At 40.0% G+C, this 12,640-nt stretch overlaps 1 protein-coding gene across 1 annotated transcript in view; it reads right to left on the reverse strand.

The window, feature by feature from the left end:
* The window catches only part of NR3C2 (nuclear receptor subfamily 3 group C member 2), a 350,537-nt gene that overhangs the window by 34,475 nt on the left and 303,422 nt on the right, over positions 1-12,640 (reverse strand). Inside the window, exon 6 of the mRNA XM_047091747.1 lies at positions 5,317-5,447. Coding sequence (XP_046947703.1) covers positions 5,317-5,447 — 131 coding nt within the window. The remainder of the gene's footprint in view (positions 1-5,316; positions 5,448-12,640) is intronic.

The raw sequence follows: 12,640 nt of genomic DNA on the forward strand, positions 1-12,640 counted from the left end.
ATGACATAACCATTATTCTCATTTTACAGATGAGGAAATTGAAGACTGGAGGTTTAATCCTGCCCAAGAAACACAATAAATAAATGGCTAAGAAGGAAAAGAAACCTAGGTCAATTTCCAAAGCCTGCCTCATTGCCACAATGCTACACTGCCTTGTGCCCTGTCATCAAAGTTTCTTATGAACCCTAACTTGCAAGTACTTCATAGGTAAGAAAATACACTTTGATTTTCCAGGACAACTGGAAGAGTCACCAACAGTCTAAGCCGGGACTAGAATTAGAAAGCAACATCTCCACATCCATATTCAAATATCAAAGACACTTGGGGATACTGGCCATCTACCAAGGGGGAGGCCAGGCATGCTGAGAAGTGCTTTCTATCTTCTTTGTACCAGGATCCTATGAGCAGTTGGGCATGGTCTCGTGGCCTTCCAGACAACCTGGTGGTGGTGCTGTGCACTGGTTTGCGTGTGCAAAGGAGTAACACAGCGGTGGCTCTGCGTGCAAGGCAGAATCGAAAACTTTTCGGAGAATAAGCCACGTTCACCTTATCTGTGATGATGTGGAAAATGAAGCATCACATTTTCTTTTGTGTGGTGGCTGGTGTTTACTTTTATTTGGGATTCAGGGCTTGGAAACATATCAAGTGTTTCTGTGACCTGCTGAAGGGAGATGCTTTGTCCCAGGACACATGTGAAAGCACTTTACAGAGGAAAGGCGCTCCTGTGCCTGGAAGGAGGTGTATGTAGGGCAGAGTGTAAACTAAAGTACTCCCTTTGAAAATCTACTTTCGTGTTTGCTTTCTTTCTACTATAGCCAATAGTGATATGCATGCTTTAACTCTGAAAAATGAAATCACTTAGGACTTTATTTTTAGGAGATGAAGATCTAAAGAAAATTCATCTTGTGAAATTAATGTTCTGAGTTTGAAACTGCTCTTATTTTCACTTAATTATACAGCATGTTTGTTAATTTATCATAACTGGGATAAATAATAATTCACTTGGGTCATCAGCCCTTTAGAACAGCTAAGTACATTTTTGAGTATTATGAGGACCCTGGAAACCTGAAATACTGCTGCTTCCAAATTAAACCCTGGCTGTCCCGTACAAAAATATGGATTATCTTGCAAATTAAATTCACGTATTATGTTAACAGTCTTCTCGAGTTTAATTGTTGAGGCTTTGGTTTGTGGTTTATCTAAGTCTATTTTTGTGGGGAAAAAATAAATCCCTAATAGTAATTGCACAAATTCCCGAGACTGCCACAAGAGTGGCTGTGGGTTCAAATATTTGACATTCATGTCAAAAGTTAAATGCCATCCATTATATAACAAATAGTTTGTTTTCTTTAAAAATAAAGCCTTGTTTTAAAAGTATAAAAAATATGAAGGATGGTAATAACCAGGATGTTAATAGTCAAACTTTTAATGTTAACTTAAAACTTTCTGAAAGAAACTGAATGTCTGCAAATACTTTGCAAACAGTGCCCACCCACAGGTTATCATTTATTTTTTTAAGTTATAAAACATTATGGAGTAAACCTTTTGCTTTTCAGTATAAATATTTATGGATAACATCCTATACATTAAAAAACTACCTAAAATTAGAATGGAGTGAATAAATTTCACTACTATATTTCACTACTATTTGGTATATCCACTAAAATCCACCAAGACCTTCATATGGATAGTCCTGTATCGGAAATTCTCAAGATTATAAACAACTTATGTCAAATATTACTTATATATTATCTGTAACTGAAATATATTGTACCAATTTCCCAGCCAGATTTTTTAGGAGTTGAAGCAAACCCACAAATAAGGAGAACTTAAGCAAAACCTCAAATTTTGGAGGTCGGCCCAGATTTTCTGAATTTACTTATTAAATACAGCAGGGCTGCTGGAAATCATCCAAAATCTATGGGCTGGAGAAGAGCAAAGAGACAATTGGGATAGAGGGTCGTCTGTTTTCCTCCATAAGCATTAAGAACACAAGATTCTCTCAATGTCATTGGTAAAGACATTCTTGATACACTGGACATTAGGTGTACAATTTAACATCCTAAATAAGAAGAACAATTTTCACACACTCTGTCATACATTAGCAAAATAAGCTTACTAAAGCCTGCAGCTCTATGATTCATACAATTCTTTACTTACGTTTTCTTGCCTTTTTATTTTGCTTTTCCAGCATCTACAAAACCCAGAATTGAAAGTATTGAGCTAGTTGGAAGCTAATAAATTAATTCGGGTAGCTACAAAATGGTATCAGAATTGATTAAAAGCTGACTGATTAAATGGTATAAAAGGATAAGACACCAATTAAGATTGAGTAGTCAGGATTTGTAAAGAATTGGTATCATGAGCATTTTTTAGAAAAAAATACTTTATTTAAATTCTATCACCCATTTGATCTATCTATAGCTATATATTTATGTCTATATCTATATCTACATCTATATCAATCTAAAACATTTTTCAAGCCAGTAATGGTTAATGACCTTGCTTGGAAAGGGGAATAAAATCACGGTCACCGAACTTATAGATTCCAGTTATATTCCAAAAGGATAAATCAGCAACATCAGAATCTCGAGGAAGGACAGAGCGGGGAGAAAGAGCCTGGTTCTACTGACCCTGCAGAGGAGGGTTGCAAACACAACCCTACAGGAGACTGCCTGAGTGTAATTAGTGAGGAATGGTAAGGCCTGCGGCAAACAGGAGAGAGCATGCCCTGCCCTGGGCGATCAAATTCAATGAAAATAAAACAAGACAAAAGGCCAAAAGCAACCTAAATTCCTGTGCAGGCCAAACAAAACACAGCTGTGAAGTGCTGGTCCCACCTCCCTACCAGGCTGCTGTTTTGCCCCCTTCCTGGGAGCCTGAGTCTGGCCCACTAACCGATCCGCTCTTCCTGCCACGCTCCTATGCCACCAGCCTGCCTTTGCACCCTTTGCTCCCTGCTCTGGGGGCCAGCACGAACAACACTGGATGTGAAGTCCAAACCCATGGGTTTGAGTTCTAATTCACAGAGGATACTGAACAAAAACACTTGTGTGCCTCCTTTTTGTTAACTTTAGAATGGGGCCATCAATCTCAGAGGGTTGTGTGAAGCATTAAACTAGATAATATACGAACACTTCAACAACTGCAAGGTGCTAACCATAGGGAAGCAGACGCTTATCCACAGTCGCTGTGGCATCCCCTCTTCCTGCTCGTCACTACTTGATTCAGGCTAACTCCTCCTCAGATCCAGTCCCTCTTTGCTGGAAACAACATCTCTTCTTACCCCGTCTGTCCTTGGCTAGTGATGCCACTTCCTCCCAAATGACTCTACTCAAAACTGCCCCTTCTCCCATGTCCCTGATTCATGGACCAAGGTGGCGGGGAGTGGTGCTGGGCAGGCACTGGATTCTCTTTTCTGCTTCCAGGTGGTCACTCAACAATCTCTCATCCCTTGAAGTCCATTCATTCGCCCTGGCATCCAGAACATTTCTGTTTCCCCAGCAGCCACAGCACTTGGCTTAGACATTTCTTCTCCATACTGTCTCCTGCCATCGCTCTCATCTGATGTAAACTTACTCAAGTTCTATCCCGAGTTTGAAAATGTCTGTGTCGTTGCCCAAGGAAGAAGTACTCAACATCTTTGCCAAGGCTAATCCTGTCCTGTGTTGTCTCTCTGGCACCTTATGTCATCAACCTCTCTTCTCTCATACTTGGTTCCAGAAGCCTAGAAAAGCTTCCCATCAATCTGCAAGTCCTTGGCCATCTGGCAGCTGCTCGATGTCTAATGGTCAACTCTAGTAGGCTTCTCTCTGAGCTCTCAAGTTTTCTCTTGGGGAAGCTTTTCTCTTAGTCATGCCCCTTTTGGAAACCAGTACTTGGATCCCAGTTTCTCTGCTTCTCTGACAGTCCCATCTCTGTCTTTTTGGTCCTGCCATCTTCCTTTCATGTAAGTCAACTGGATCATTCCTCTTCTTTCTGTGCCCCGGCAACCCCACTCCCCATTTTACTTTAGATGACAATTTTCTATGAGGATAATTCCACATTCATATCTCAATCCCCAAATCTGTCTTCTGAGTTCCAGTCCCCAATTCTCCTTATCTTTTGACCTATTAGGATACATCTGAAAATTAACCCATTTGAAACAGAACTCAGTTTATAAAACTCCAGCAAATCTTCTCTGAGTCCCAACATAAACGTGTTCCTCTTAATGGTATGACTGCCGTCTTAGTCATTTCTCCATGCTCAAAACCTGTGTCACTTCTGATCCATATCCTTTTTATTTCCTCTTCTAGTCGGCTGCCAGTTCTGCAGTGTTTCTTGAATCCATTTGCTCCTGTCCATCATACCATCATCATTTAGGTCATTATTTCAACAGCTCACAGCAGGTCTCTGTGCTTCTAAGCTGGCTAAATTCTCTTTGCTTCTCGGCCTCCCCTTACCTTTGCCCTTTAATCTAGTCTAGCGCCAGATACATCTTCATAAAAACACAAAACACAGCTTAAGTCACGTCATCCCACTGCTCAAAGCCTGTGGTGTTGCACTCCTCCGCCCACCCAATAAGGTCAGGTGGCTTCTACAGGCATTGAATATTCTGGTCCAACCTACACCCCAACCTTATTCCCCACTCCTCTCCAACCAAATATAGCCTGATACCCCTTGAAAAATTAATTAAATTAATACAGAAATAAGATAGAAATTTAGAACTTAATTGGCAAAACAACTTTTCCAAAACTAAGTTCTATTGCCTGGATATGCTTTCCCACATTTCCACAATCCCTCACATCATCCCCTCATGGGAATGCCATCTCAGACCTCATATCCAATTCATTATCCTTGCCAAGTTCTCCAAGATTCAGCTTCACCGTGACTCGCTCCTTGGTCCCCAGAACAAAACATGCTTCTCCCTTTTTTGAGCCATCACGACATTCTTTTATCTTCTATAATGATTGGAGTATCCCTTTCTGCAGTGTATTAAAATTATCTTTGAATCTATCTTCTAGTAAAACTCTCTTGAGGGCAGAAACTGCACCTTATTCACTCCTGTAGTTCCTGATCTGCCTAATCCTCCCATGCATATATAACAGAAACTTAATATATATTTAGTAGTTAGGTGGATGAAGGAATATGCTCCTTCTTTACCCAAAGCTTCATACTCTCCATGTAACTTAGTTCATTCACTAAAGACCAAAGCCCCTCTCCCACCTCCTCAGAAAATTTTTTATACCTACTACTTGACACTGTAAACAGGCTAATCTCCTAAAGGTAAGATTATTGAATAATATAGAAAAAGGGCCCAAGCGGACATCAGCTTACTTGTGCTTAGCAGCAGCAACACTTTCATTATGGTGTATTCTTCAAAGGTAAGCTGCAGTCGAACGAACTGAAGGCTGATTTGGTGCATCCCCTGGCACAATTCGTACATGGCGGACTGATGCATCTTCTCTCTGCAAAGGAAATGAAGAAAATGTCTGAGAATACAAGGTTCATGATCAAACCCAGACTGGTGGCCCAAGGCAGCTTAATAAGAGATCTGACTCAGAGTTTTCCTTTGGAAAGGCTTCAACATGGAGCAGATACGTATTTGAAAGACAAGTTAGATTTCACACCGATTGGCAAACTGCTTCTAGGCCAACACTGCCATCCCATTTACTAGTACCCTGCAACCATGTATCAGAAGCACTGAAACCAAACTTTTTCGAAGGGTGGCATTATATAATTTTATGTCAAGAGTAAGGATGACTGTGTTGTGTTATATAGCAGAGAGGCCATTGTGATGTGGGGTAAAGCCCACAAACTTCTGTTCCTTTTGAGATACCAAGTGCTTATTAGCATTTTGATAAACTGTATTAGAGGCTGTGAACACAGGACAGTGATGATCAGTCCTGTCTCCACATGGACCATCCTCGTGGAGGTCATGAAACACGACGGTTAACTGTTTGCAGCAGTACATTCCAAAAGGAAACTGGACAAAATTTTTAAATGTGGGAACCTTGAGTAGAATCTTTCTGATAAAGGCAAAAAGCAAGATGGGGGTTTGGGGCAATATATGCACATTTTCATGGAAACAACCAATCTTCTCCCTCCACCAAATCCAAATGTTTCCCTAAACATCTACATTATGTAACAACAGAAGTCACCATTGTCCCTTTCCATGAGAAGTAAGCAAAGCATCAGTTCATTTTTAAGATTTTTCTTTCTCAAAGTCATAAATCTTTCGGGAGGGCCTGGGTAACTATTGCTTTATGATGACCAGAACTTAATAACTGAAAAAGAGACTATTAGTGAAAAATGGGAACAGACTTGACAAAGGCCAAAGAAACAGAAAAAAAAAGGTCAATGATGGCTGATAGATTTCCAAGGGTGACTGATGGCAGGTAGGAGTCTGTGGGACAGCAACATTGCGATACAGCTCCCAGGATGCATTCCTGGGTTCCCCTCACTGGCAGAAACCCTTTGATCTCAACTCTGAAAGCCACCTGCACAGAACCCAAAATGGAACACAGAACATTTTCTCTCCATTATTATTATATGTCTTTTGTCTCCCAGAAGCTGGAAGATATTCTTAATTAAATAGATGTTTCAAACACACACACACACACACACACACACACACACACACACACACACAAATAGCAGGAGCCTAGGCATCCACTATCCAGAACTAACAATGTAAATAAATGCTAATGTTTTTTTGTCATATTTACTTCAGATCTTTAAAAATTAAACATGGCGGAGTTACAGCCTGCTCTGTCTTCCTTCTGGTTCCCATTCATCTTCCTTCAAGAAGGGCACTCGCGCACGTTGGGGGATCTACTGTTTCCTCTCAGATGTGCATATTTTACTACCACATGTATGTATCTGTAAAAACAGCATACAGTACCTGATTTGTTTTATGTAAATTTGAGATTAGATATACACATTCTTCTGCAACTTATTTTCATTCAATGTTGTAATTCTGAGATGCATCTATTTTAATACAGGTAACTGTAATTTAATTCATTGACACTGGTGCAAGTTTTGTTTGTTTGAATATATTACAATTTACTTATCCATCCCACTGCCAATGGCCACTTGGGTTGTTTCCTCTTTATCACTATCACGGATGATGCCCAAGGTATACCTTGTGCATTAATCTAGGATACACAATGACAGCAGAATTGCTGAGTCATAGATCAGCACACATCTGCTGCTTCCATTCCAACCAGTAAGAGATAAGAATTTCCTTTTATTCCACATCCCTGGCAATACTTTTCATTATCTAATTTAAAATTTGTTACCAACTGATGGGGGTTGAAAGGATAGCCCCATTGGTGCTTTTACTTGCATTCCCATTAACACCAGTCCGCTGAACATTTTTCAAATGCTTTTTGACCATTTGGGTTTCTTGTTTGGTGACGTGTCTCTCCATATCTTTATCCATGTTACTGTTAAGCTTTTTCCCCTTCTATCACTAAGCAACACTACCTTTATTCTTAGTATTTTTTTTTGCCTTAAATTTTTTTTCTGATATTAATTTTGTTTCTTCCTTTCTCCTTTCCTGTCTCTTATTTTCTTCTGCTCTCTCTTTAGAATTTCCCTGGTAGACCCTAATTATATTTCACATGTCTCTTACCAACAGCAAAAAAAAAAAAAAAAAAAAAGGATTTAAAAAATCTGAGAGTCTGTGTATTTTAACAACTTAATCTGTTTTCCTTTATCAAGGTTACTGATGTTTTACGATTTTTTTTTTTTTATCACTCTAACTTTCCTCTTTTCCCTCTTTCTTGCCACTTTCCTTCCTTTTACTGAATTGATCCGGCTTAAAAAAAAAAAATCCCCTTTTGCAGGGTGCCTGGGTGGCTCAGTTGGTTAAGCGGTTATTCAGATTTCACCTCAGGTCATGATTTCACAGCTCGTGGGTTCAAGCCCTGGACGGGACAGGCTCTGTGCTGACAGCTCGGAGTGTGGGGCCTGCTTCGGATTCTGTGTTTCCCTCTCTCTCTGCCCTCCCCCCCACAACCTTGTGCTCTCTATCAAAAATAAACATTAAAAAAAAAAAATCCCCCTGTGCTCCAGGAATGGATTCAGAAGGTACACATTTTATTTTTACTCTTTAATTATCATGTTGTGAATTTGTATACTTAAAAATTGAAAGTTAATCCATAGCTTTTCCATGAGAAACACACAAACAAGTAGAATACCTTTGGTCTACTGCTTCTAGTCCTCCATGTTACTGCTCTTTAGAATGTACATTACATCGTTTTTCACATTTCCCCTGAAATCAGCCCATCTCTCTTCACACCCACATGCCCGTCTGTCTCATTTTGATGTGTTTCTTTGGTCCCCATTGTTCCCTGTACTTCACTCCATCCTTCTGGGTTCGATTTCTTACATATTAAAGAATATTTTCTCATAATTCTTTCAACAGCGGTCAATCACTGAAAGTTCAAGTCTTTCAGTCTTGATTTGTCTGAAAATGCCTTTATTTTACCTTCATTCTTTAAAAAGTTAGAGGAGCACCTGGGTGGCTCAGTCAGTTAAGCATCCGACTTCAGCTCAGGTCATGATCTCCCGGTTTGTGAGTTTGAGCCCCTTGTGGGGCTCTGTGCTGACAGCTCAGACCCTGGAGCCTGCTTCGGATTGTGTCTCCCTCTCTCTCTGCCCCTCCTCTGCTCACGCTCTGTGTCTGTCTCTCAATAAGAAATAAATGTTAAAAAAAATTAAAAAATTAGAGATTTTCCAGCTTGATACTTTCCCTCAATACTCTGAAGATAGTATTCCACTGTAGCTGGGCCTTAATAGCAGCTGCTTTGGGGAGATTTCTTGTTAGGCTAGTTGTCATTCTAATGCAGGTAGCCTCCATTTTCTCTCTGGTAACTTACCAAAAACTCCATTTATTTGATGCCTGCAGTTTCATTATGAAGGATCTAAGTCCTGCTCAGGACTCAATATCCTTATTTGATTTGAAGATGTAGGTATTTCTTCAGTTCCAAAATGTCCTTCTACATTGTTTCTTCAAGTATCACCCCTATCCCTTTCCTGTTACTTTTTCTCTTTGGACTCCTATTCACAGGGCCTTGGATCTTCTCACTATGTCTTCCATATCAACCTCCCTCTCATATTTCTATCTTTTTATCTCTCTGGACTGTAACTAGGCGGTTTTCTCAGATTCACTTTCTAACTATACATATTTTTTGTGTGTCTGATATGTTTAATGTCTACAGTGTTTTAATGACAACATTTTTCATGTCTAGATGCCTAGAAATAACTACTTAGTTCTTCCTCAAACGTCTGTTATTTTCCATAAGGTACTTCTTACTTTGTGGTTATTATATATTCTTTCCCTAAATTACACCTTTACTTACTACATCCCTGCATACTTTTAACATGTGTGTTTCCTAGTTGCCTTCAGATTTTTTGGTGGTGGTGTTCAATTTTCTGGGATGCTAATATGCATGTCTGAGCACTGTTCTGGCCTGGGTGAATCCTCGGGGCATTGCCTTGTGGAAGGGACTCTGAGGGAAGTTTCAGCATTTATAACTGTTGGGGGTATAAACATTTCACTTGTTTTGGACCAGCTTTTATGCTAATGTCTTAGCTTACATGCTCTTTGCAAGACTTGTGTAGTTTAAATTTAGACTCCACATTTGATGTGATACAGGCTTGTGTTTCTTATGTCTTTCAGCTTCCCTGCCATGTCCCTGGGCTGGCTAGCTGGTGTGTTGAGTTTTACTGTCCTTATTAGTAGACAGTGAAATCTCTGCAGAGCTGTGGCTTTATACAAGAGCTTCCACTTTAGGCCCCAGCCTTGCCAGAGTCTATGTTCTTGTCTCCTGTTCGTGTCCTAATATCCACCCCCCCTGTCGAAAGCATTCATCTACATCCACTAGTCTGTGCGCCAACTATAGCTTTGGGTCCAAGTTAAACCACTCGGGCTGTGAATTCCCTCTTCTTGCACCTGTTTGTTCCCCCTTTTAAGCTTGCCTATATATCTAAGACTTTCTTTTTTACTTAAAAATTTTTTTTGAATGTTTCTTCATTTTTGAAAGACAGAGAGAGACAGAGCACAAGCAGGGGTGGGGTGGAGAGAGAGGTGGGGGGGGGGGGACACAGAATCCAAAGCAGGCTCCAGGCTCCAGGCTCCGAGCTGTCAGCATGGAGCCCGACGCGGGGCTCGAACTCACGAACTGCGAGATCATGACCTGAGCTTAAGTGAGATGTTCAACTGACTGAGCTACCCAGGCGCCCCTCTAAGACTTTCTTTTTTAAATGCAGAATTTCTATGTGCTTAGAGAAAAAAAAAAGGCTCAGTTCAGTTCCCCCATTATGATGATTATGATTCTTAAAGGCAGGATCCATGTCTGGCTAACCTTTCTGAATATTAAATAGAATATGAGAGCCAAGTGTCATGTGTCAATCTTTGCTCAATGTATGTTCTATGAATGAATGAGAGAGAGAAGGAAAGAAAAAAGTGAAGACAACCAAATGAAGATTTGCATATGATGATGCTATTAGAGCAAGATGATACTGAAAACTTACACAAAGGAAGATCAAATGTCTAGTAAGATAGATATGGCATTTGTGAAGTTCTTCAAAACTTTCTAAAAAAGAAAGAGGAGAGATTTAGGTTGTACAATGGGGTGGAGTGGATTACAAATCAGGATATCCATGGAATACAGCACAACATGCATTTGACACTATACAAGTTAAAAAGCAGACTCTATGCATTTGATTCCTCAGGCCACCTTGTGTTGGAGACAGCACAGCCATCCTTGGCTTCACCTCAGGAGGGTCAGGAGATGTGCAGCCCATGAGCCCTTCCGGGTGCTGGCTTTGTGAGTCTGCGATGGTTCTGTTTCTGAGACCCAGACTTACTGCATGTCAAACTGGGATACTAATAACAATTTCAACCTTGCAGAAATGTAGGAATCAATTATATGGGAATTCTTTAACCTTTTAAAAATTTTTATTAATTTTTGAGAGAGAAAGAGAGAGAGAGAGCATGAGTGGGGAAGGGCAGAGAGAGGGAGGGAGACACAGAACCCGAAGCAGGCTCCAGGCTGTGAGCTGTCAGCACAGAGCCTGATGCAGGGCTCAAACCCACAAACTGTGCTGAGGTCAGACACTGAACCGACTGAGCCACCCTGGTGCCCCTGGAAATTCTTAAATTATAAAGTACTGTGCAACTCTTATATTCTTTTGTTTTTTTGGTATAAGAAAACAAAATGCTTTCTGAGAGACCCAAGATCATTTTGCCTAAAACAAACCAAGCAATAATCAAATTTTTAAAATGACTTTATAGGAAAATAATGTTGTATTATCATGATTATTTCCACATGTAGGTTGATAATGCAGAAAAACCAGAGAGAGTGCCGATTTTCAGGAAGGTGAAAGGAACGTGCCTGGAGAAGAACATGAGGACTAAACACCTCCGTGTTCAAGTGCTTCTGTTCTCAGATGTGTTGACAAAACATCCATGCACAGATTTAAGGGTAAAGAGAGACCTCAGATTCTACCAGAAGACAGATTAGAAGATCAATGTGTGCAAACCTAAAGAAAGCATTTATTTTTATTTTTATTTTTTTGCCCTTTCAGTCTGAACAGCATCTCCTTAACTCCTTCTTGAGGTATTATTATTACCTGAATAACCTCCGTGGTCTTCGTAGCTGTCATGCATGGGCTGCCTACTGTACACCAAGGCTAAACTTATTCTTGCCAATTCTCACGATGCCCTGTGAAGAATGATCCTCATGCTCATGATAAGGAAATGCAGGTACACGATGCAGCCCGGAGCCAACCCCAGGTTTTCCATCTCAAACTCAGGCCGTTTATCTCTCTCCGCACTTGCCAGTGGCCCAACAGTTTTTAGCTGTTTTCTCCAGAGCATCTCTTCACAACTATGAAGAGATATTTGGTACCTCATATGTTTTGTTATTACATACGCTCATTTGTTTACCCTTTGCCCTCCATTATGTGGGAAGATTTTGTGTTTACAAATGCCGCTGCTGTTTCCACTGCATGAAATTGAGTTCTCCAAATGAAGAGTACCAGGTACTCAATATAGCTTGAAATCTCAAGAAAATAGGCCATCTTGAAAACACATTTTACAGCACATCATTTTTGCACAATTAGATTAAATGCACAGAAATGTACATCCACAGAAGCTGAAACAAGGACAATCTTTTTGGCACGATACTGGTATTAATTTTACAATATTACTTCACAGAAGTACTCTTTGCTACGTGCTTTTATTCATTTTATAATCTTACCTCATTTTCAGTAATGTAAAAATACATGAGCAACTTTGGGGAAAAGACAAAATTTGTATAATGCTCCTAAAACATAAAAGTAAATGCAAAAGTCACCCTTGAACACTGAACCAATACGAAGGCAGTAAGAGATTACTGAAGTCGGCAACATCCTTGTACTAAAGTGAATGTCAGGACTGAATAACTGACAGCCTTCTCCACAGTGGGCACATGTCATCCGTTTATAAACATCTCATTTGCAGAACAGAATGAACTCTATTTTTGGATAAATAAATACAATAACCAAAATGGGCATAGAGACCCTGTTCCGATTCCAAAGACCTTGGGATAAAATCTACAAGAATAATCGTTCTAAAATATTTTTTAAAAAACACTTCAAAAATATAAAA

Source organism: Lynx rufus, unplaced genomic scaffold, assembly GCF_022079265.1.
Source record: "Lynx rufus isolate CCGP_SWC_20201006 ecotype Redwood Valley unplaced genomic scaffold, mLynRuf1.p SCAF_3, whole genome shotgun sequence".
NCBI classification, from domain to species: domain Eukaryota; kingdom Metazoa; phylum Chordata; class Mammalia; order Carnivora; family Felidae; genus Lynx; species Lynx rufus.